Source organism: Tinamus guttatus, unplaced genomic scaffold (genome assembly GCF_059628265.1).
Source record: "Tinamus guttatus ecotype Peru unplaced genomic scaffold, ASM5962826v1 Tinamus_guttatus_pri_ptg000150l, whole genome shotgun sequence".
Lineage (NCBI taxonomy): Eukaryota > Metazoa > Chordata > Aves > Tinamiformes > Tinamidae > Tinamus > Tinamus guttatus.
In genome coordinates, this window is record NW_028288684.1 from 9,932,580 (window position 1) to 9,957,934 (window position 25,355).

A 25,355-nucleotide genomic window follows, 5' to 3' on the forward strand; every position below is an offset into this window, starting at 1 on the left:
TATGGATGCAGTCCTGTGCCACGTGCTCTAGGTGACCCTGCGTGTGCAGGGGAGTTGGACTAGATGACCTCTAGAGGTCCCTTCCAACCTTAAGCATTCTATGATTCTATGATTATTATTTTTAACGCTTTTGCCAGATTTAATTCCAATTGTGCTTTAGCTTTCCTCATCACATCCCCGCATTCCCTGACAACATTCCTATATTCCTCCCAAGGAGCCTGTCCTTTCTTCCTTTCTGTATAGTGCCTTTTTCCGTTTGAGTTTTGCCAGCAGCTCCTTGCTCATCCACGCAAGCCTCCTGCCCCTCCTCCCCCCACCTGACTTCTTAATCAAAAGGACGCACTGCTCCTGGTCATGGACGAAGCACTGCTTGAATACTGACCAGTTCTCTTGGGACCCCCTTCCTTCTAGAGCTCTAGCCCATGGGATTCCTCCGAGGAGGTCTCTGAAGAGTCCAAAGTTGGCCCTCCTGAAGGCCATGGTTGCAAGGATACTTACAGCCCTGCCTCCCCGTCGTTGGATCCTAAACTCAACCAGCTCACGGTCACTGCAGCCGAGGCTACCCCCCACCTTCACATCTCCTACAAGTCCCTCTGTGTTTGTTAGTATGAGGTCCAGTAGCCCACCTCTCCTTGTTGGCTCCTCCACAATCTGTGTTAAAAAGTTATCATCAATGCTCTGCAGGAACCTCCAGGACTGTTTGTGCCTGGCTGTGTTGTTTTTCCAGTTGATGTCAGGGTGGTTGAAGTCTCCCATGAGAACCAGGGCCTGAGACCATGAGGTTACTCCCAGCTGTCTGTAGAAGGCCTCATCAACTTCCTCATCCTGGTCAGGTGGCCTGTAGCAAACCCCTACCACAGTGTCTCTCACATTAGCCTGCCCTCTAATCCTTACCTATAAACTCTCGACTTGCTCATCATCCACCCCCAGGTTGAGCTCCATGCATCCCAATTGCTTTCTAACATAAAGCACAACTCCACCACCTCGCCTTCCCAGCCTGTCCTTCCTAAAAAGCACATAGCCTTCCATGGCAGCACTCCAGTCATGTGAGCTATCCCACTGATTCAATTCTAATGAGATCATGATGCCGGGACTGCACATAGATCTCCAGTTGCTCCTGTTTATTCCCCATGCTTCGCGCATTGGTGTACAGGCATTTAAGGGAAGTAATCGAGCTTGCAGGTTTCCGGGAGGAGTGAAAGAGGACCCTCTATAATCATTTCCTATACTCCTTCCCCACTACTATACTCCTGTTGGACGCCTTCTGCTTTGGCTGCATGTCACTGATTGTCCTGTCCACGTAAAACTCCCAGTTCCCCCTCAGGACCTGCCTGATTCTAAGATTTTATGTATCTGTTCTTGATTGTTCTTTTTGTGCCTCACTGAGAAATATGTAACACTTGCAGTGTAATCTGCCTTATATCTGCCTGATATGCCACTAACTGTTTTACCTGACACTGCTAGTGAGATTTCTCTTAAGCCAGGAAATGTTTTGTAACACAGACAATTAAAAATCCTGTTGAAACTGAATAAAAGTTATGTGGTATTATTGCATATATAAGGTACTTGCTTGCTGACACATACTTTTTCTGCTGAACTTTTTATGACCTAGGACATATGGAAAATAAATCTGGCAGGGACTTTTGCAATATATAGTAAACTGAATTAGTGTTCCCATCTACAGAAAAAAAAACCCAACAACAAAAAAAACAACTCGCTGATTTAAGTCTTATTGCAACTGGAGAACATAATCACTGTAATTATGCTAATAGAGTTGTGTCCAAAGCTCACTGAAATCACTCACTGTAGCCAGCACTGAATCCGGTCCTGCTGGCTGCAAGCCAGCACTATGTAAGGAGCTTCTTACAAAGGTTAAAATATATATAATGCTTTTATACTGTAGAAAAATCCATGGTTCATAATGCCAAGGCTGAAAGAGAGTTTTCTGCTGTGCGGTTACCGCTAGTGGTGGAGAGGGTTACCCTCACAAATTACGGCCACAGAGCAGGGAGGAGGATGAGTGAGGGTGCAGCCTGCAGAAGATGCCGTTAGCACCTCTGCTAACAGAAGAAGGTGCTGGGGTTTCTGTCCTACCTGCTTTCCACTTGGGCCAGATCACATTACTCCATATAGTAAAGTTGGTGGCAAAAAGCCATGATTTACCAGGCACCAATCGGTCTAGTATCAAAGGGCATGTCCAGGAGCACCTCAGTGCTGCAATAGCCACCAGCTCCCTACTTCACCTTCATCCCCATGTGGATCTACTGCAAGGACAGACCTTCTGCAGCAGTCTGGCTCCACATAAAATATGCTGTAGGTAGCTAAAATGCTTTGACATAGACTAGGTAAAGAGTCTCTAAGTCAGATAGCAAAAGTACTAATGAGCAAAACTAAGGGTTAAAGCACACTGGTCATAAAAATGCCATTTGCTGTTAACTATTTCTATTGGGGCCCTCTGACACTCGCTCCTTGCTCTGATAATAGAAGTTTCCTTCTGAGGAAGTCAATCACAGTGAGAATCCGACAGCAAAATCACCTGAATGTGTCTCTGCCCTCAGGCAAGATCCCTCCTCCCCATGGTGCCTGTTACTCATTTCCTGAAAATGAGCTTTCACTCAAGGTGACCAAATGACCAAAAAGAGGTGTCTATGGGCTGAGAAAGGCTCATGAAAATATTAGTTTCCTCCATGTGATCTTCCTGTACAGAAGACGAGTTTTTCTCAGAAGCTAAATATTGTGCTGATGATAACACTGAGTTTTTCTGAGTTGGCCCCAATTAATCTGGTACTCTCCTGGGATGAGCTCACCCCTTGCCCTGGCCAACTCTGTACTGCTCATATCTATTAATTTATCTAGTAATACTTTAACGAAGAGATTGCCAAGAGTTAGAAATGAAGTGCTGTAAATGCTCAAAATTCCCTTGAAGAAAAAGCTCTGTAAAGTAGTCCAAGACCTTAAAACGTTTCTAAAACTCTCCTTGGTATCTGAATTTTCTGCAAGGTGCAGTTTGGGAACTTGAATGCTAATCTCCCACATAAGTCAGGAATCATATTGAAATAGGTTTTACTTTTACATCTGCAGTCAAACAAGGCAGCATATGCCAAATTGTGTCTCTGTCATAAGGTATGCCACAATCACTGCAGCTGGTAGAGCTGCAGGCATTTACTGGAGACAAAACCCAGAAATTTTCAGGTCTGGCTATTGCTTGTGCCTACCCACTGCATGAGACATTCAGAAAAACATTTTGTTCTTATAAACCCTATAATTATGATACAGCCCTAACGTGCCCCGTGATATGGGTGAGAAGTCACAGGGGGTTCTGCTGTGGGAGCTCCAGCAGGACTCCAGGCTCTGCTGTCATAAATGGTCTAAACTCTGCCAGGGCCAAGAGGCCCTGGGATTGCAAAGCTAAGGCAGAACATCCGTGACGTGCAGGAGAGCAATAAACTTACATCATAGCCCATTGGCTTCAGCTCCTGCTCTGAATGCCCCGCTAACAGCTGGGGCAGCTAGGGCAACTTCTGATGTACACCTGGCCTAGCGCCCACGCGTAGCCCCATGGGGCTCGGAGGAGGCTCGCTCCATTTCCAGCGCCAGGCACATGGGGACTGTCCCTCATGAGCCCTGCGAGCTCTGCGGCGCCGTGAGGCTGTTGGTGTGATTTGTGTCCTGCCATGTGTTTGTGTTGCTGCCATGGCGCGAGTTCTGTGGCAGGACACGGCTGTCCAATGTGGCCGCACCGGTGCTGTCCTGAAGGACGTGTTTTGGTGGTAGTTGCTGATGCAAAACCTCTTCTGTGAAATTTTGAAACTAAACTCTGATTTAAATAATGTTTTCAAACTCAGCCTTTGCTGTAGTCATATCCTTGATTTAGTAACATATGGCCACCTTTGATGAAAGTTTTAAGAGACATCCTCTTCATAGTACCAGGACACTCATTTGCCGTATCACTAACTCAATACAATTTTCCTACCTTTGCATGGGGAGCTTCTGTGCTAGAAGAAAATTTGCATGGCTATTACTGCAACAATCATTCTAAAAATGTAAAGCATTTTCCTGATACATCTTCCAGCAGGACATTGGAATTAATCTGTTGGTGGAATGAAAGAGACGTGAAAAGAAAAAATGCAAAGACAGGAGCAGCCAAACTGACTGCGAACACAAGAGTGGCTGCAGAGGAAGCCCCCAGACACTTCAGAGAACTCAACCAGCTTCACAGATTGTCTCCTTTCCCTTCTCAAAAAGAAAACCAAGCGAGAAGGTGAAGAATAGAGAAACACTTGAGTAAGTAACAGGCTGAAGTGCCTGAAGTCCATGCTCCTTACCAATAGCACTGCCTGGGACACAACACCAGGTTTTAAGTGTTCAGTCTCTTCTCCAGGCTAAACAGGCCCAGCTCGCTTAGTCTTTCCTCATGCAATAGATGCTCTAGTCTCTTAATCATCTTCATTGCTCTACGCTGGACCCCCGACTCCACCGAACAACCAGTGCCTGACTGCTGCATCCAGGGCTTTACTCGGTGAAGTCAAGCAACTGATTCTTGTGATAAGAAACGCATTTCCTGGGAATATGAAGTTATTAAGGTGTTTGGAAAGACAGTTCTACTGGCGTTTTGTACCATGAAAAAACAAAGCCCTTTTAAATATGCAACCCATTTCCACGTGCACTGATGGCATGAATATGCAACCAGGTGAAATCGTTTCAGTGAGGTTATAATTTTTATAACTTTTAAAAAAAGTAACAGCAAAGTGAATTTAGCCTTCTGGAAGAGCCAAGGAACAGGAGGAATTATCACTAGAGCTCCCAACCATCAGTAACGAACTTCACTCCAGGGGCTGTCAGATCCATATTTCAGGCAGAGATCAAGAGCAAGATGCTCTGCAGTGACCAGGAGCATCCTGATAGTGAAGGAAAGCAGGGATGCCAGAAACCTCCATGGTGTAAAGCCCATCCTGCCCAGCCCCCGTGCCGAGTTGAGGCCCTGCAGGGCAGAGCTGCCGCGTGAACAACAGCCGAGTCCCCTCGTGGTCGTCCTGCTCCCGTGAGATGCCAGCTGTGTGTGGGGATGTCTCTCAAAAGACAGTTAATCACTATTGCCTCCTTTAGCACACGCCTCAATGTTGAAGCATGTGTCCCTTTCCACCACGGTTCCAAGAACCCGTGCCAGGGTTCATGTGCTGAGGCTGTGCCAACATTTCAAGCTGAAAGGCTGCTAGAGGAAAGATATATTTCTGACTTGACAAACTAGAAGCTGCCACATTTAACTAGGCCCATGGGGACAACAAAACCAGGGCTGTGGCCACAACCAGCTTCTTCAGGAGACACACACAGAGCCCTAAGGTTTCACTCTGCTCCTAGCAAAGGGTAATTTAAGCTTCAAGTAGCTTTAGGACTTGTTCCCTGTATAGTGCTCTAAGAATTTCCTCTTCAGTTTCTCTGAGAGCCCCTGTGTTCCTCCAGCGCCAAGAGAGGTGGAAAAGCTCCTGAGGAACTATCATACATATGATGCACAACAGCCTCTGTAATGGCAAGATAGTCACGTACTGAAAAGTGGATGCTTATAAAAACAAAACGCAAATATTTAACTACCCTTCTTCACAGTAACAGAAAACAAAAGGAAAATGAACATTAGAAAAACAAAAACCTTTCATATAATTAAAAAGGCAGTCAAAAAAAGGGAAACAATCACTCTTCGGCCTTTTCTCCCCGGGCCGTACCTGTCACCTGCTTTGGGACTGCAGGCTTTGTGAATCACCTATTTTGCTTTCTCCTGTATTTACACATCATCTTACCTGACAAAATCATAGATATTAATAAAACAATTTTGCTGCATGGTAGATCCACACTGTTAGAAATTTTAAGCAATTAACTTTATACATGTTGAAATTACAATCACAGCCTTATTTTTTTTTTAAAAAAACAATTGCCATAATTCACACACTCCATTCATACAAATTACTTCTCTGAAAAACTGCATGAAGCTATCACTATTTTCACCCTGAACTGTATTTTCTGTGCAATTTGACTAGTGCTGTCTTCTAATTTTCATATCACCTTGAAGTTACTCTTCAGTTTGCTCATAGCTGGGTGTTGTGCTGAGGGGCCGCGGGGCGGCTGCTCACCCGCTCTGAGGAGAGCGCATGGCGGCGGCTGCCCGGCGGTGCCGTGTGCAGCGCCAGCCGCGGCGCCACAGCGGACACCGGGCCAGAGAGACGGGGCGATGCTCGTGCATCCTTCGCGAGACGGAAAGTGAGGGAAGGTTCCTGGTGTGTGTCATTACCTCAGAAACTCTACCCAGAACCGGGCAGCTTACATTTTCCTGCACAGTCATCTGCTGGGTGGCTCCTTGACACCAACCTGATTCTAATCCAGTTGGAGACATGCTTGAAAAGAAAAAAATAGTGTCCTCAGCTCCTAATTATTACAAAATTGCATGTCTTTATTTTTTCAGAACTAAGGCCTTTTATTGGCTTTTGCATCACCATTCCATGTTTGGAATAACATAAATACATTGAGCCATGATGCCTTCTTGACTGTGATCCCTCAGCAGTTTACAATGTTTTATCTAAACACAACTAAACACTTGGAAAACATTATTGCTGTTGATGGAATAGCTCCATCTTCTGGAATAAAAGTTACTTCTGGACAAGCATTCTTATATATCTGACATGGATCTGTATGGAAAAATTTCTATTTCAAAACCTAACCTGAATATTTTTACTAATGGAAGGTGAGTATTGGGTAGAGAGCGGGAGGAATTCAGGACGTGATTTCTGATAAACTGCAGGGATTATTCATTATTTTCTAATGACACTGAAAATTTCAGTCAGTCCTTCAGCATGCCATTAGTGTGAACTAATCTTATTTAAGGAATAGCCATAATCTGACTTGGAGAAAAACAATTTAAACTCCATTTAAGAAAAAACATTCAGCACATTTAACTTAGCACTGATTTAGGATACTCTAAGCTTCATGTTAAAAGTTTGTAGTTAAGCACTGTCCTAAGTAGGCAATAGGGACTGAAGCCCATGCTGAAGTACTTGAAGTCTGAACTAGACAGCAGACAATATGAGAGATCCTTAACACTTAAATGCATGTTTACATGAAATATTTCAAGTTAAACACAAGCAGCATTGTAGACAGGTAAAACAGTCAAGTCCTACATTTAAAATGTAGTATGTGGTCAAGTCATGGTTTCAACCAGAGAGCCCCCCAAAAACCCTGTGATCGTAATTCCTGGTTTTATCATCACATTTACATACGGAGGACATGTACGATGGCTGTGGCTTGGAATAAAAAAAAAGTATCAATGAACTGAGTTTCTGTCTATTCTCGTAGGTAATTTAGAAAGGAAAAGAGCTGTTCAGCGATCTATTGACTGTTGCTGTGTGATAGTTCTCAACTGCCCAGGAAAGACAATGCCATCAGAATAAACGATAAATTAAACATGTGCATACCCATCTACTTTTGAAAGAGTAGTATATCTAAAGTTAATACAAACTCATAGACACACAAGAGCAGAAATTTAAAAAAACTTGCTTATCAAAACAAAGCAACTGAAGCTTTATTTTTCTATATAGAAATATGAGTGCCCAAGTGCATTCTTTTAAGCTAAGGAAAATGAGAAAGCCACACAGCCCTTGCAAGAAATGAATTCTAAGGTGGTAATATATTTGTGTGCATGTGTATGCATGTGTGTATATATATATTTACATATATACATACACATATATATATACACACACATGTGCATGCAAAATGTTTCCCCTTTAATGGATGATTCCTGTCAACAGATAGTTAAAATCATTCAGGAAAGTTAAAATTATGACTACTTTAGATATTCTACTATGATTTGAGTACAATAGGAGAATCATTGCATGAACCACCATATTGCTCACATTAATTAAACAAGAGCAAGTAACAAAACTTAAGCAGCTAAACATATATCTGGAAATCAGACTGCTTATGCAAAACAAGCACAAGGAAAGGACACAGAACAAATTAAAGGAGTTCTCTTAAGAAAAATAATCTTTCAACTTTCTGCAACATCATGTGTCATATGGCTTTTGAACGGAGGCATTAGTTAAAAGAATTTTCCCACCCACAGTCAAGTATTAACTGTATTTAAGTACAGCAATGCAACGACAAACAAAAGTTAAAAAATTAGTATACCGTATTAACTTTATGTAATACAGCATTATATCCCTTTCACTGAGGCTACAAAGGACAGATTTACAGTAATATGAGGTACCGGCATTTATGGTCAGAAAAGATGGAAAAGAATTATACAGCATTGTCATCAGACATTTCTTTGTACTTTTTTTTCCTTTTTTTTTCTTTTGTTACAAAATACATGTCTTGATGATCACATGCTTTAAGCTTATATTCATTTATCTTATATATATATATATATATATATATTTTATTTATAGGGGCAATTGAGAGAGAGTCACAAATAAGGAAAGGACACTAAGGTTTTAATAAGGGCAACAAAAATGTTTTCACCAGAATAGATTCACATTACAGTACACCAATATCGACAGCATTCTCTTGTCTATTTTTGGTACATAAGATGGAATCTCTCTACATAACCTTATAAGGCTTCAGTAACTAAAAAGTAAAAAACCTATTAGTTTACAATTTATTTAAAAATTCTGAAAGACACAGCAAGTTCTAAACTTTAGTAGTGCTACCCATACACAACCATCTGGTTTAAGAACCCACTAAAAGAGCCTCCTTTCAAGGGAGCTTGCAACAGTGGAGTTGTGCAATATGGATGTTTCTTACTACAAAAAAAATACACATGGCACATTCTCATTCATATTTTGCAATGTAAAAAGTACAAACATACCTAACCAAATAAATAATAATAATAATAAAAAAAATCTGATGTATGTTTGTTAAGTTTTCTAATACCACTATGCAGAATAATGGAAACTTTCACTCACAGACTATTTACATGGTAATACCCAGGTGAGGGTACACACTGCTACAAAACTCATCAAACAAAGGGTAAACTTGAAATGTTCTCCATAATAAAGGTCTAGCAGCATGACTACATCTAATGCTGTTTGTTTGTTTCCTTGACTGTTCTTAGAAGATTGTTTTAATCTATATCTTCATCCAGTTCATAATTGTCTTTATCATAAATATCTTTTACTAAAAGAACCCGTACGAGCATATTTTCCAAAGTGTTGCGGTCCAGTGACATGGAAGTGTACCAGACAGGGCTGTCTGAGGAGACTGAGCAGTCCGGCTGCAGGTAAAACAAGTCCGTTCTCTGGTTCAGATTCTGTGGACTAAAAGGAGGAAAAGGAAAGTCAGAAAAGCAGTCTCACGGGACAAGGTAGTATGTTGTCCTTTCTAACCTCCTGTGTTAACAAAAATTGTCCTTAGGCAAGTGAGAAATGAAGATTATTGTGGAAAAGTGACACCTTGAAAGAGTGGTGCTTGTCAGAGCGGAGGCACAGCCAGCCCCGTGCCTGGCTCCGGACAGCCAAGAGCAGGCTGGCTTGTTGCTCATGGAGCTCCAGAGCGTATCCTCCCCCAGCTTTCAAACATTTGCTAGACCAGAAAGCACTTTCCAGGTATTCAGGAAGGCCAACCAAACACTTCCCGGTGATTTGAAAATGGTTCCCAACAGTGACATAAGTAATTGCTTGTACTGCTGTGTGAAACAATTGCTTTTAAATATGGAGCCCGGTGTTCCCTTGAAAATGAAGAACTGTGTCTTTGAGAGATGCACAATAAAAAGCTAAAACCCCTCCCCGCTATTTTACTCAAAGGGTTGGTCACTAAGTCCAACCCTTATTGGGAGTTATTAACTCTAAGTCTTAATGTCCCTTAATTCTTGACACACTAGAGTTTTGAATTTACATCCAACTGGATTGCTTGTTCCAACTCAGGTATATCCTCTAAGCGACCAGGGGAGACCCATAAGGAATTCTAACACTTTGTCCATTTAGGTAAGTCTCAGAAAATAATTTAAGCTCTGCATTACAATTGTTCACTCATGCTGTTCTCCCTTCCCAACTACTGCAGACTTGAGGAGCCAGCTGTACTTCCAGTGTCTTTGGTGAACATATCAGGCTCAGCTTCACAAACTGGCTGATAAAATTTCAGGTGCGGATCTTCATCTGTTGGGGTGAATGTTGACTTTTTCTGTTCTCATCTATATCAGACTAATTTCAGACTACAAACTGAAATGTGACAGTTTAAAATATCTTCATATTTCACTTTATACTCCTAGCTGTTTTTTCACAAACCACTATTTGTGCAGGAAAGAGCAAGAACACATCGTCTACAGCTGTGAATCAGGGAATCCCCTACAGCAGAGCTGCAAATGTCTATTCATTGCAAAGTGTTTATCAATTAACAGGTATTACCTTATACTTTACAACAGTTCAAATACAAATTTTAGAAGCATTAAATATTTTATGAAAGTTATTTCTCCACAAATGCATGGTTTATATTAGACATGAAACGAAGAGCAACAGTCTGACACTCTAGTCTGCAAGAGTGACCAATAGGTAGGAGAAAGTGCCACTTGAATGGAAATCACACCATTAGTGATGCTCCAAAGGGATTTAACCTCTTCTTTTTCACCAAAGTTCAGATGCTTCTAAAGATTAAAAAAAAAAAGTGATTTGTTCTTCCCTTACTGGCTCTGCAGCAGTAGTTCAAAAATCCAGCTTAAGCACTGTAGTAATATATCCTCTTCACACTGAGAGAGCATCAGTGTAGAAGCAAAAATATTTGGCACAAACAGAATTAAAGAAATCTGTGAAAAACAGCTGTTTGTGTTAAAAGAACATCACAAGTTACTTTTTAGCCGTTCCTCTTTGTAAATTCGTATATACTTGGCCATTTGCCTGCATTGTACGTAAACCCTTTCTTCACTTTAAAGAGTAAGATGTGGTTTCCCTGTACATTTTGGGACTCATATTTCATTTGATTTATTGTGCCAGGTATATATATGATTGTATATCATAAGATATACCTAAGATATACAATGTGATTTATTCTTCTTTTGTATCACTTGTCTTTATTCCACTTGCAGTTAGAAAAATTCTCCATTCATAGATCAGTCACTCTAATGCCTCATCCACTTAAAAAAATATTTCACATGAAATCCTGTTTTTAAACACTTCAAAAACACTTCAGTAATATTTTCTATATATTTCTCTGAGTTTTTCTTTTTAATATATTAATTCCTGAGCAGATGAGAAGGAAGCTATTTCTAAATCCTGGGTCACTGCCACTGATTTTTTTCCTACTACAAAGATATTTTAAGCATAGTTTCAAATCAGGTGTGTCAAAAGTATTTAGATTTCAAATTCCTGACAATGCATGAGAAAGCAAGCCTATTGTTTCAACCCGATTTTTCTTTAACAGACAGGGCCCTAACAACAGATATACTCAATGGCAAAACCTACCAGATCCCTCACTGGTCAATCTCTGCAGAGATGCTTGATGTTTATAGGTAAGAAAACTGAATCAGACTGTCACTCTCATACTAAGTCCTTGACAATTAACATTGAAGTACACTTGCTCCCCACACATTTTTCTGCCTGTGTTGTCCAGATACAGAATTAGAGAGAATTTTTTTTCCAGGAGATCTCAATTAGTTCACTTTGAGTATTATTTCTTGTTGCACCAAAACATCCCCTATGTGGTCTATTCTAGAACACATCTGGGATACAGTACCCCATGTGAGGCACTCACCTTTTAGACAGGTAGCACTCAAACATTTTCACAGGGCATCTAGCTGGATCAGATGTATTTTCAAGTTGTTCAAATACTGGTTCATCGTCTTCATGTTTCCTTTTTCCAGTAGTAATTTTATCTTTAAAAAGAAAGCCAACAACCTCTAAGTCTTGACGTTACTTTACATTTTTCAGTAAGCATCCCAAACTGGGGGGACTAACACACTGTAATGCAGCCTGCATGGCTATGCACATCTGTGAATGGAAATGCAACCCACAGCCATAACAAAGTGCCAGCATTTGCACGGAGACCTATGGGCTCAAAGGGAACATTTAAAGCAGAGCCCTTGTCATCTCCACAGACGAAACATTCCTACTAAAGATCCAGCAGCTGAAAGTGGTTAAAATTCACACAAACGCAGACCTCAGGCTCCCGGCAAGAAGCCCAAGGGTCCCTTGGCTGAGTGAGATGTGGATGCTCCTGCAATATTTATTTTGGAACTGTCATAGTACCTTCATTATCAGCTCTGCACAGGGAAGACACTTGATATCGAAGACAAGCTTTGCTTTCCATTGTTAGAGGATTCTTTTTCCACTGTCTAAAAACAGTGCCAAAAGAAAGTCTTAAGTGCTGCTCCACTGTTTTCAGGCCAAAATACTTAGTGTTAAAGTAGAACAGAGTATTCAGAAGAGCAACCGGTGAGTGCGATCCTAGCTGTTTAATCCTCCAAAGATAATCTTCTTCAACACGAGAGAATATTGACCCTTCAAAAAAGTGTATTAGAGAAAATACAGTGGATTAGCCCATAAACTTCCCATATGTAAAAGAAACAAGTTTCTGCTGACAAAACAAAACACAAGATAGGAGCTTTTAATAAGCACACTTAACTATACACCACCATCCCCCAAAAGCAACTCTTAAAGACACAGACAGCCACTGTTCAAGGCAGAAAAGGTCAATAGGAAATTTTAACATGTAATTTCACATAGAACACATTTTGATTTAATTATTTCAACAGCACTTCTTATATGTGGCTCCCCCATTATCTTGTTACATAAAATAAAATATCAAATCTTAGTCCCTTCATAAAATAAAGCCCAAAACAACAACAAAAATTGACTTTGTTTTATTCTGCTCATGCAAGGCTTCCAAAAGAGCTACTTCTTTTTTCTCATTACCAAGGAAAAACTCACTTGGAAAGGCCTTAGCAGGCAGTCAAACAGAGGGGTCCTCTGAAGCTTTAGAGAGGCAAGACAACACTAAGAAGGTAAATGAAAAGGGCTAGTAAGGAGGATCTCTCACTCCCAAGAACGCTGTGAAAGAGATGGATGAATAACGGACTCTTCAGCGTTGCACCAGAAATAATCTGTTGGGAGAAAATTCCTAGAAGATTCCTGTTTTCTCTGCGAACCGAAACACCATCGGAGCAGAAGGCCAATATAGCAGAGAAGGCTCCGGCTCCAGCGCAGAGGGGCTTGCTCAGCTCATCGTTCATTAGCTCTTCCCACACCTAGCCCAGTGCCCGTCTGCTCATTTGCCATGTGAGAACTCACGGCGGGGGAAAATAAAGTCACCTCCAGCAAAAAAGAAAAACTCTAAGACCAACAGCTTATTCTAACTTTCTCTTCTGAAGCAGATTTTTTAAAATTAACAAATCGTCAAAAAATCAGCTCTTGCAAGATGGATTAACAAGAAATAAGTCAGTAAAAAAAAGGTACAGTTGGTCAGTCTTACATGAGATCTTTCTGATTTTTAATCAGCCACTGTTGCAGTGCATAATATGTTTGTTTCTATCTGCATGCTTAGGAGTATAGAACTATTAAGAGATGAAAAACATACATGACCAAAATAAAATTACCATCTGGAAGTATGCTTGGTTGCCAACTTCTAAGGATTTTATTTAATTCCTGTTCAAACATCTGGTAGGTTGGATCAATAAATATGTTGTCTTTTCGATTACTTCCATATAAATACTACAAAGAAGAGAGGGACAGAGAACATTTACAAAGCCAAATTAGAACAAACTCCATGCTACAAGGTTCTTTTTCAGTACAATGATTGCACTCACATTAAAATAGTATACAAAAATAAAATGAGAAAGTTTTCCAAAAAATAGCAGTTAAAAATTACCTCTAATACAATGTATGTTGCAAATTTCTAATTGAATGACATTATGAATGACATTCTAATTGAATGACATTGAATGACATATGAATCACATTAAATACAGCCCTATATTAATTATATTTATCTCTAAAAGACTGCGATATCCAACATTGGGTCAGCGAATAGGAAATCATTTTAAAAAAAAATAATTTATCTTCTACTCCAAAGTAGAAAAAAAATAGCAAGAAACAGACATTTAAAATGTGAACATAGAAGTCAGAGCAAAAAAAGCTCTCATACATTGTGGTAATCATACACAGTATGTAAGAAAAATGATAGGACTGGTGCAAGGAGGCTGCCTATTCTGCAGCCTTATTATCTTAACCCACTTGACCTTACAGCCAGAAACACTTTTGAACCTTTACCAAGAATTAACAACCAAAGGTTATACTGGTGTTTGACATTATCATCTCTGAAGACATTTCTAAGGAATGGAGGACTGTCTTTTTAAAATCTCCACCTCAGAATTATCTTTGTGCTAAGAGTCTGCTGCTAGTGAATGTAATAAAAGTGACAGAGAGGAAAGAAAAAGTGCTCACTTCTGGAAATAGCATCTCTTTCTGTACACATACTTAACATTAAACATTCCACGCATTTATACTAAGCAGTTCTGCATATCCTGACGTCCTTATCTTCGCACTCAGCTTTATAATATAGATGAATTAATTAATACACGTCCTAGAAGTCTGCAACACAACATCTCCCTTCAGACACCATTAGTTAACATTTTAACTCATTCTTGTAAGTACGGTATTCCCGAAACGTGCTACATATAGCAAATTTATCATTATAATGCAACTCTAAACCGGGCAATACAACTTACTATGAGCTTCACTGGGTTTATTCCTATGTTCCCTTACATGTTTTCTCTTGGTAAATTTTATTTTTCTGATTTACATTAAATACTCCCATGTGTGCCAATGGAATGCTAGGAGAGAAACTGAAATCAGACTGAAAATCAGTCTGAAACCACTATTCCACACAACTGGGAATTGGTCCAAGAGCACTTTTGTTTCCTGGTTCAGAATAACTGTGCAGCCAACCTCGGCCACCCCTCTCTGCTCCGTCACGCGCTGCGACCACGGGCACCGCAGGGCTACAGAGCAAGGGCACGTCACCTCCCCCCTGCTCCCAGGCCACCAGCTGGGCATCCCGCAGGCTTCAGGGCTGTGCCACAACACTGGGCTTAGTTCCTCTACAGACTGAATATTAGATTATACTAATATACTCCGTTGTTTCATTACCATTTTCCTGAACACAGGTAGGCCTGGCTTTATCAGGACAGGAGAAAAGGTGACCGACTAAATAAGCTTTAACTCCTCTTCTACCTGTGTACTGAGACTACTTCTGCTCCCACTTCAGTAAATATTGCATCAAATATTGCAGACTCTCCCCCACCAATCCCATATGCTTCATTTGAAAAAAATCTGTACTGGGCCCTATACAGTAGAGCAGTAAGGCAGACGAGCACCTTCTCTCTAGACGAGCCCATTCTGCTACATGCCCGCTCTATCACGTGGCAACCTGTTAAGTGTTATAGTTTTGGAAAAAGAAGCTTCAGTGGCATCAAAACCATTAATGAACCATTTCTGGTCTGAAGCAAAACAATTCTGGTTGCAAATGAAACTGAGCTGAAAAAAAACCTACTGGTACAACTCAAGGCCTTGTCTGCTGCAAGAGATGTGTTTCCTTTAAGAAAAACAATCAACTATTTCAAGCACAAAGTCAGAAAACAAATTAAAACTTGAAGACTCTTAGGCATTTCAACTGCACTCAAACCATGATACACTTATCAGGAAAAGGTCCAGCATTGAACCAGTATTTAGCCGGAGTGGGTGAAATAATTCTTCTGGAGAGGAAAGTGTTTTTTTCTCTATTCAATGCCTTTCTTATTCTTTTCTTTCGAAACATACATTGAGTTTCACTTTAAGTTAGTAAAACATTGCTGATCTTTGGCATAATTTTATCCTTACTCGGCATTATTTAATTTTCTCTGAAACCCTTTTGAGTTAAAGAAAGCCGATACCTTTTGTACAGTAAGGATTTAATGTAATAAGTTGACTTCTACTTTAGAAGTACTCTCATAGATGGAAAGAAGGGGTATGAAAATCTGAGAAGGCAGTGGAATTTTATTGCACACTGAGACAGGTAAGTAGAATTTAGTGCACCACTAAGTGTGAAGTTGAAACCTCTTTCTCCAGAAGGTGTAAGAGTATTTAGAGTATGTCCTTTGCACACGTACATATACAATTTTCCATCAGCACACAGAAGTTGGCAGCAACCTTTGCCTGCTCTCATGCTTACGTTCTTCAGGCTCTCGCTCTGCTCTCTGCCTTTGTGAAATGCAAACTCTTCAGAAAAGGGCAAGTTTTCCTATGAGTCTGAATAGCACTGGTGCAACTGGCCCGTTACAGACCACACAGACTCTTAAAAGTCACCTGAATTAAAATATTGGACATCAAATGTAAGTAATAATTACAGCAACATGTTCACAAGTTATTACTCTACTGCTTTAGTATGGTATACAAGAATTAGTACTCCTGATGTTTTTGTTGTGTCACACAAACATTGGTTCTGGTAAGTTTAAAACACAAATTTGATGTGTACCTAGCTTTCCCAATGGACAAGATAGGAGTATGTCAAGGAAAAAGAGAAAGGTGAAAAAAGGAAAGCTGTAAGCTGAGTTGCATTTTATAAAAGCATAGTTCACTCTACGAAAACAAGGGGTTTTAAATTTGACAGATGGAGACAGAGGGGCAGTAGATCATGCAGACGCAGTGGTAGAAAGCTAGCCAAGACTGAAACATGCTTTATAGCAAAACTGACTATAATGCCAAACAATGAATGCTCAAATTAAACCAGGAGGTAAAGATATCAGCTAAGTCCTTAATTTTGTATAATTCCATTACAGAAAAATTATTGGAACTACTATTTATTTAATTCTAGTTCTTGCCTTAACTCTAAGACTGTGAACAGCTTGTATGCACATACGCATTTTATTCCCTGTTAACTTGAATTGCTTTGTGTTAAGGTTTTAAGCTCTGAACATGGCGTATTTTATTTGTGATCTGCCTTACGCACCAAAAAATATGATATCCTCTGCTTAAAACATAAGCTGTGGAATACCTTTTCTAAATAACTAATGATATGTTTTTGCTTTCAGCTATAAGACATCTGAACTGATTTCCCTTCTGCTTTACAAAAGCATTATACTGTATAACAATATACATATAATTGTATATTATATATACATGTATATATATGTATACATACAATATATATATGTGTATATGTATTATATACAATTATAAATATATTATTATATAGTATAATTCCAAGAGCAGGAGAGGGACAGGACACTTCAGTAGCAGAGTTTTCTGTATTCCAGAAAACAGGATGGACTGCCCACAGTCTTTAAAATTTGGTAAATTAGGCTCTCCACAGCAGGCACTTCAAAGAGCTTGCTTCCTCTGTCTGAAATAATTGAAGAGGATAACTGAAACTAAATTAGTAAATTTGCAGCTCATCCTTGTTTCATTCTGATTTTACATCATACCGTCTTTAGCAACCGAACTGAAGCACAGCATTTGGAAAAAAAATATGTCACTGCAGCCTGCAAATTCTTTAGACTGCGAATTCCTTGTTTTAACCAGCAAGAGGCTTAAAATAAAATGCAATATATCAACTTTCATTTGAGTGTTCAGGATGGGTCTTGCAAACTCATTTTCTATAAGAAGAAGTTTCTATAATATAATTTATACAGCAAACTGTGTTCCAGATCATAGCCATTACATTAATACCTCCTAGCCTCTTCTCAGCCTATAAATCCACATTATTTCCATTCTTTCACTGAAATGTATTAGAGTCAAATCACCAGCTCTACTTTCCAAGTCTACAGCCTCTACTAACCTCCTGAATCCCAAGACACAGATAATAGATGCTGTCAGGTGCATAGTTCTCTCCATTTGGCCTTCGAATTTCATTGACAAAATGAGCCAACCCATAGCTTAACTCAGCTGAAGTATGTGATAATAGATCTTCCTTTAATTTCACAGACTTTGCTGTAAAATAAAGAAAAAATGCCTCATTATACAACAGTATTAATACATGCTGGGGGTGGGAAGGGGTGCTTTTGGAGCAAAGGGTGAAGTTGGTTTGATGTCCTCTCTGCTAATCAGTGAATGAGTTTAAAGGTGCTAAGTGGTTCAAATGTTAGATCTAAATTAATAATAAACCAGACTACTAAAATAAGGTCTAAACAATCAAATATAGTATCACCTAATATCAGAATTTACTGTCATGCATAGCTGAGGATGACACAGAGGCAGAAAGTGACTCAAGATACTCAAGTGAACGTAGTGTTGTAGAGGAAGACCTTCATGGGAAGTGGCAATTTCCAAAGATCCAACAATGTAATGCAGCTGTGCTAAAATGCATATGGGAGCTGAAGGAAAAGAGCAGCAATGCCCCTTTTTCCCCAGGGTAAATATGCATAGAAAGGAGCCCTCCAGAAAGGACAGCACAGGAGCGAGGGCCATGTTGTGCCTGAGCTCCAAAGCAATGTAATGCCAGTCTCAGATGAAGTTCTCTTTTCATGACAAAAAGTAGTATGTCCTCCTTTGCAATCCAGAAGTCCCCAGAAGTTGAAGTCCGAGACAAGTTAGAACACAAGGAAAAACAGGACGTCAACAGAAATCGAAACAGTCACAATCAGTTAGAAGACCTAGGATGTTCTATCCTGTCTTGCACTAGAAGCAGAAGAGCTAGCACTAGGATCCAAACTGGAAAAACTTCTTGAGGAAAAAGAGATTGGCAACTCTTGCTGTGAGGAAATAATTCCAGTTATTGTGGGAACACTAGAGAAACTTGGAAGCTTCTACTAAAAATGAATGTGAAAATCAGTTTATAAAGGATGAATAGAACAGAGAAATACAACAGTTCTCACTACCAAGAAAAATTCTGGATTCCAGACTTTTGGAAATACTTACTTGATTTCAATTTCTCTAAATCTGGAAGATCTGCATCTAAGTGTCGAGACTTCACCCAGTGCTTCCATGCATTTACACCATATGTGTATTTGAATGGAAAACTGCTCTCCGAGTTTTCCGAACTATCATCGTGAGACTGATACTCTGACACTGCTTTCCTCTTCACTCCCTGCCATTGAAACACGGTGGTTAATACGACAACGACTGCTAAGTGCAATAACATAGAAGCTAGGCAGAACAACCAAGCTGCAGGACAAATTGCAGACTGAAGGTTCAGGGTAGAGAACATATGCTTCATTCAGCTGGAGCTGGTAGGTATTTTCTGCTTTGAACATATTTCTAAGAACTGTATTTACTGAAGCCAACTAACATTTCCAAGCCAACTTTCAAACTGGCTTCTAAAACAGACAAAATACGACTTTTGATAATGGAGTTGCTCCACTGGTTATTTCAGATTAAGCAACAGGCACATGAAGGCATTAAAGAATTCAGTATATCTTTAGGATTTCATTTTGTTAATGCACAGGAAGTTAGAGATGCCATAAATTTATGTCAGAAGGTCAACCTTCATGCTCGCTACAGTTAAGGCACAGTATCAGAGAGTTTAGACTCCAAATTTAAAACTAGAAAGACACATTTATTTTTAATAAGTTTCATTAGAAGTAGGTTGTTGTGTTTTTAAAGACTGTGATAGCTTCTTGCAACAAAATCATTTCATCTTCGTGCCAGACGCCAGAAAGTCTCTTTCCTGTTAGTTTCATTTTAAATAAAAGGACATAGCTAAATTACTTACACTGTTTAAGATTTTAGACTGAAAATAAAATCTAGTAAAGTTACAAGCAAATAAAAAGTCTTTAAACTGTTTTATACAGCAGATGCTTTAGTTCTCATTAAACGTCAAGGCAAAGTCATTCCTTCATTTTGCCATCAAATTAAACCCATAGCATTTTATTCAAAGTAGACGGTAGAGAAGCATTATTGAGTAGATATGTAACAAAGAGGATGAAACATCAGTACATTACATCCATACTTCTACTACTACGAGTCATTTACAGCAAAAACAGGATCAGAATTTAGGAGATAAGCTATTAAGTCTACCAGTTATCTGTAATAGACATGACTGAAATATTTTACTACTTGAATTAGTATATAACTCTACAGCAAAAAAAAGATAGGGATTTAATAACATTTTAGATCAGTCCAAGAACTGAAAAATCTCTGACATGTTTTTGATCACTTACATTTTGTGAGATTTTTTTTAATACTATGATACAATTACCTTCTTTTTGGACCGTGGTCTTGGCTGTTCTTCATATTCTTCTCCAAAAACAGGAGGCAATAAAAACTCATTTTCTGTGTCAAGCTCCTCAGTTGCTGAAAATATATTAACAGAAAATATTTTTAAGCACCGTTTGGATGACACAAGTAGTCTACAGAAGCATATACATGATATGATATATGGACTGGATTTCAATGGAAGGAAATAAACTTATTCCTATTCTTGAATAGGAATACCAAGATGCTTATTTCTAAATAAATTATAAAGCATGTAGTAATGACCATTTTCAAATACTTTTTCCAAGTCACCAAGGCAGCATTTCTCACTATGGACCCTTCCATATTTTTCATGCCATTTGGGTATTTTCATGCCATGAAATCTTGGGTATTTAGAAGTGTCCGTTATGGTGAGAACGAGCAATTATCAGTGGGAAAAATAGTAATTTACACAGACACTTTGTTCATTTATTTCTGCCATTTCTATTTCTGTGTTTTATTCTATACAACGCATTACACTCAGTTAAAAATTAAGATGCAGTATATAAGCTTCCTCATAGAAACTGTTTTTAGATTATATTTAAATAAGTGGTGGAGGCTTTGCTTATGACAGATGTTACAGTAATGTAAATAAAAAGACATATGGGAATATCTCAAAATACTATTTGTTTAACTTTTCAGGAAGGAAGGACTTTACCTAAAGTGAAGTCAATTCAACAGAATGAGATGACAAGACATATGAATAGATTTAATGCTGCAGGTTGCAACTTTATTGAACTAGGTTCATCTCTCATTTAATTATCAAGCAATAACTTCAGTCAAAGCTGAATGGTCTTCTGATAATCAGCCTGATTTGACCATTCAAGTCATTACCAAATCTAGCATTACAAGAAGGAAAATCAATATAGATAAAAAAGCACACAAAAAGATTTAACGATCTGCCTCAGTCCTTCTCGTACTGTCTCAAAGAATCTAATCTCAGAAACTCAACATAATTAGTATTTGTTTAAACTTCTACTGTTCATGGCGCTGAATATTTTTTTCTTCATATTTCTTCTTCCTCGCATACAAAACCTCCCTTAAAAAGAGGGTTAAAGAACTTAATATGCATCTTACTAACTGCCGCAGATTAACATCAATCCTTCTTCCTAATTGTTAGACTTGATCTTCAAATTAGACACACTATAAACAAAGAAGCCTAGTTTAGGTAGCCGCATCTATGGCACAAGACAAAAGAAGACTTTCTAGAGCAGATGGGAGAGTTATCCAGGGGAATTCAATAGTCAGGAGGTCTTTCCTATCTGAATTTCCTAGGACATGGTACCTGAAATAAAAATGTCTGCCTGCATTTCGGACTTTCATTCATCAAAGATCTCAAAATCGTGATTTTCCTGCTGATTGAGATAACATTACCTTTTTCAAGTACATACATGGACATTAATAAAAAAACTTAAGACAACACAAGTGAAGAGCAGCATCTATGAGTTTGTTACTTTCTAAAAACCTGTAGGAAATTACTCTTTTGTCATTCCTGCTCTAAATCACCATTTCACTTCCCATGCAAATATCTATGTGATATTACTGTTTTCAGTGATGCACACTATCTGTGTCTATCAGCCTTCAAAATACCTTTCCTAAATCCACCTCCGAAACAAATGATGCAGCCTAGTTCATTTATCTGAGGTTAATTCCTCCTTTCTCTTTTTAAAGTACTCTATTTAGAAAGATCTATTATGAAAGATGGAGAAACTCCTTCAGAAATCCCCAGTCCTGCAGTCTTGGCCAAGGTTTATCTAAGACAAACAGAACTTGCCATCAAATTAAGCTCACTTGAAAGGATGATTTAAAAAAGTACAAGGACTACCACAATATTCACAGTATTTATTAAAAAGATGGAATAAATACCTCTTGGAAAGTCTATCTCGATATCAAGGTCTGGTTCATATGGAACATCAGGCAAGCTTGTCTGTGCCTCTCTTTCTGAGTTTAGCAGATTTGATTCAACTACCGCACCTGTAAGTAGATTTGAAAAAAAATCATTTTTATTAATGTGTGGACAAGTCAGAATAGGGCAGATATCCAGTGGTTCTAAAGCTGCCTGGTCTGCCCATCACCATCTGAGATTTTGATGTTCTTTTCATCTCAGATTTACTTCTCTAATTTCTTTCAAACAACAAAAAAACTTAGTCTATCTGCCCTTCTTCATTTAGATAAGAATCTCAGCAAAACATGTGTAGAAAATCAAATACTCAGGGATTGGGATCCTATTAATCAATCACAAAATATAAATTAGTTGAAAATGTAGCCATTTATCTATTTTTCTACATGATTCTGTTCTCTGTGAAAAAGATCCTATAAAACTAAATAAGGTAAGTCAAGAAAAAAAGAAACTTGGCTTTTTTTTTCAACTTCTGGCAAAGGTAGAGTTCTCCAAAATCAGTACTCTGCAAAAGACTGAGCTTTGATCCCATACATGTGCTCCTTCAGCTAGCTGTACTTATCGAAAGAGTGCAAGGAACTGCACATGACAACCATTCTGTGTTGCCAGAAATGCCCAGCTTTTGTGGGGAATGGTGACAATTTGGGGAACAATACATTTTGAGGGCACAACAATTTTTAAATCACTGTTGGCCTCCTGTATGCCAAGCCCAAGTCATACATTTTTCAACATCAATCTTAGACATCAGTTGAAAGAGTTTAAATAAAGCTTGACCTTCACCATGGAAAAATCTTAAAATCTTAGTTTTGAAAGAAAGCAAATTCTGCTGGGAAGATACAGAAGGCACTTGAATATTTTGACAGACAGAATTGGGAAATAAAGAAGTATGTGGACTGGAAAGATATCACTACACGATATTCAAGATTTCTGATCTTCATCAGTAAAGCTGTCCCCAGAGAGAGTTCTCTCCTTTTAGGAAGGCTGGTGGAATGACAAGCCTTTTCACCATCACAATGACATATCAGTTGACGCCTCATTGTTTTCGAAGACATAATACTTGTAAGGAGGGATCTTCAGACAACGGCCAAAGCATTATTAGCTCACATGATTTTGTTGACCATATTTCCACTCGTGAAAAGGATGTTTCTCTGAATTTAACAGCCCTTACTTCCCCGTAGAGAATGTAAAATGTGCCTAATAAAGCTTTAATATAAAGAGAATAGGCTCCTGTCACATCCCATCTTGTTCAGATGAAGTTGTGATCAAAACAGTACGAAGAGCTGTGGCAATCATTTTCCTCAGTGTTTTGATTTAAACTTTTCAGGCAAGAAAACTGTCTTGGTTTTGGCTTGAGTGACACTGAGAAGAAACCCTGAGTATAATCTTGAATGACTGTTTGGCATCAGTCATGCAGCTGGACCAAATAAAGGGCATGTGGGTCTAGAAAATACTTAAATAATTAAGATTTCAAGATAATACAAGAACTCAGTACACTAATAGCACTGTAAGAGAAGAATATTTTTATTTAATCTCATAATAACCATTCTCTTTATACCGCATACCCCACATATACCCCCAATACTCCAGAGTCAAAGACAAACTCACTGGTCACATCAGAAGACTCTGTTTTTCCACTGTCTTCAGGTACCATTCCTGACAAGGTCAATAGCTCAGCTTCCAAAGGATTTGAGGGCACTTTTCCTCTCAGCTCTTCTATTGCTGCAAGGATTTTCTCACTGCTATCCAGAGTAGTGGGCAAAAACACTGGAACTGGCACCTGTGTAGACAGGAGGAATAGCTGGTTAGAAAAGGGGAAAAAAAACATCACTGCAACAATGCATCAACACAGAAACACCAGCTATACATCAAAGCATGTCATCTAAGCCTAGACTAACAAAAAAAAATGCAGACAGGTTAAAAAAAAAGGTGGTTCAGAACAGAAGGGGAAAAAGGAAAAACAACAGAAGTATAACAAAATTTAGTGAGTCAGAATAAGACTGAAAAGAGCTCCTGAGTTTTACACCTCAATCTGACATTGAAGTACCAGAATGAGAACAGTCAACAATACGAAGTGGTCCCTTGCATGCATGTGACTGGACTGCAGTTTAAAAATAAAGCTGAAGTCTGACTTACAGGAACAGGAACTGTTGTAGGAACAGGAACATTTTGACTATACATGTTCATAGGCACCGGAACATAAACAGGAACAGGAATAGGCACTGGGACATACTCTTTTTTCCAATCGTCTTCTATTAACAGAAAAAGAAAAAGGCAAACATGGCCAGATACTTATACATATTTTACACCTGTGATTTAGGGAAAAAAAATCATGTTTGCAATGCGTTACAAGACAGTTAACTGTTAAAAGAGCAGTCAGCAAAGAAAAACAAGCAGTGGTGCAAGTGCAATTTAGTTGTTACCTGTCTGACAAGATTTTGTCTGCATATGAGGTTTACAGTAGGTGGCTTTTGTCATTGTCAAAGGCTTGCAAAGAACTGCCTTGTTCTTCATTTCTCTATTAGGTGTTGGAGAAGGTGGTGGTGCTGAGCCCTATGGACAGGCAAATAAAAAAGAACTTGTTGCACCACAACTGATTTCAACTCAAACTTTCAATTTTATTTATCAGTTGATACTTCCTCTTCAAGCATGAGATCTTGAAGAGAAAGCTCACAGAATACAGCAGCATCGTTATGTTTTAGTTGCAACCTGCTTTGCAGTTCTAGTAATGAGCTACCACTGCCAGGAATGTAACGTATTTTGCTTAGTCTGAGCCAGCACTGATCTCAGTATGGGCACTGGACTCAGTCTGGGCAAAATATTTGCCTCAGATTTTAGCTTATACTCAAGACACCTTCTTTTTTTTGCATTCTTGCTTACTTGCAAGTGCAATTTAGGTAGTTTTAATTTTTAAGATTTTCATTGTATACAGAAAAACTACAAAAATTTGGCCCCAAACTGAACTTTGTAGAAGGGATGCCATAATCCAGAACTCCCATTTTTTATTTTAATATTCTAAATAAAACATTGTTTCTAAAAAATTAATTCTTCACGATACGCCAAGTATGGACTCTCAGCTCCCCCTGCTGGCTACACCAGCACACATGGAGCACTTAACATTGCTCAGTAACACTTAAAGTGCAGTCTACAACTAACAGGTAAGAAATGCCCATTCCAAACATATTTTGTCCCCTAACACCTATTTTAAAAGCATGATTTAAGAAAAGAGACTTTCCTGTATTTGGTCATATGTGATAAAACTGGCCTCATACACCATCTTAAAT

General features: G+C 38.9%; 1 protein-coding gene across 2 annotated transcripts in view; it reads right to left on the reverse strand.

The window, feature by feature from the left end:
* Nucleotides 1-7,884: 7,884 nt before the first annotated feature.
* The window catches only part of ZMYM2 (zinc finger MYM-type containing 2), a 66,179-nt gene continuing 48,708 nt past the window's right edge, over nucleotides 7,885-25,355 (reverse strand). For both annotated transcript variants that reach the window (XM_088522298.1, XM_010217090.2), the window contains 11 exons: nucleotides 24,495-24,624; nucleotides 24,208-24,323; nucleotides 23,680-23,851; nucleotides 22,041-22,148; nucleotides 20,140-20,234; nucleotides 18,861-19,029; nucleotides 17,782-17,933; nucleotides 13,565-13,679; nucleotides 12,219-12,470; nucleotides 11,725-11,845; nucleotides 7,885-9,299 (listed from right to left, as the gene is read on the reverse strand). In XM_088522298.1, the coding sequence (XP_088378424.1) occupies nucleotides 9,107-9,299; nucleotides 11,725-11,845; nucleotides 12,219-12,470; nucleotides 13,565-13,679; nucleotides 17,782-17,933; nucleotides 18,861-19,029; nucleotides 20,140-20,234; nucleotides 22,041-22,148; nucleotides 23,680-23,851; nucleotides 24,208-24,323; nucleotides 24,495-24,624 (1,623 nt within the window). In that variant the 3' untranslated portion in view covers nucleotides 7,885-9,106. The remainder of the gene's footprint in view (nucleotides 9,300-11,724; nucleotides 11,846-12,218; nucleotides 12,471-13,564; nucleotides 13,680-17,781; nucleotides 17,934-18,860; nucleotides 19,030-20,139; nucleotides 20,235-22,040; nucleotides 22,149-23,679; nucleotides 23,852-24,207; nucleotides 24,324-24,494; nucleotides 24,625-25,355) is intronic.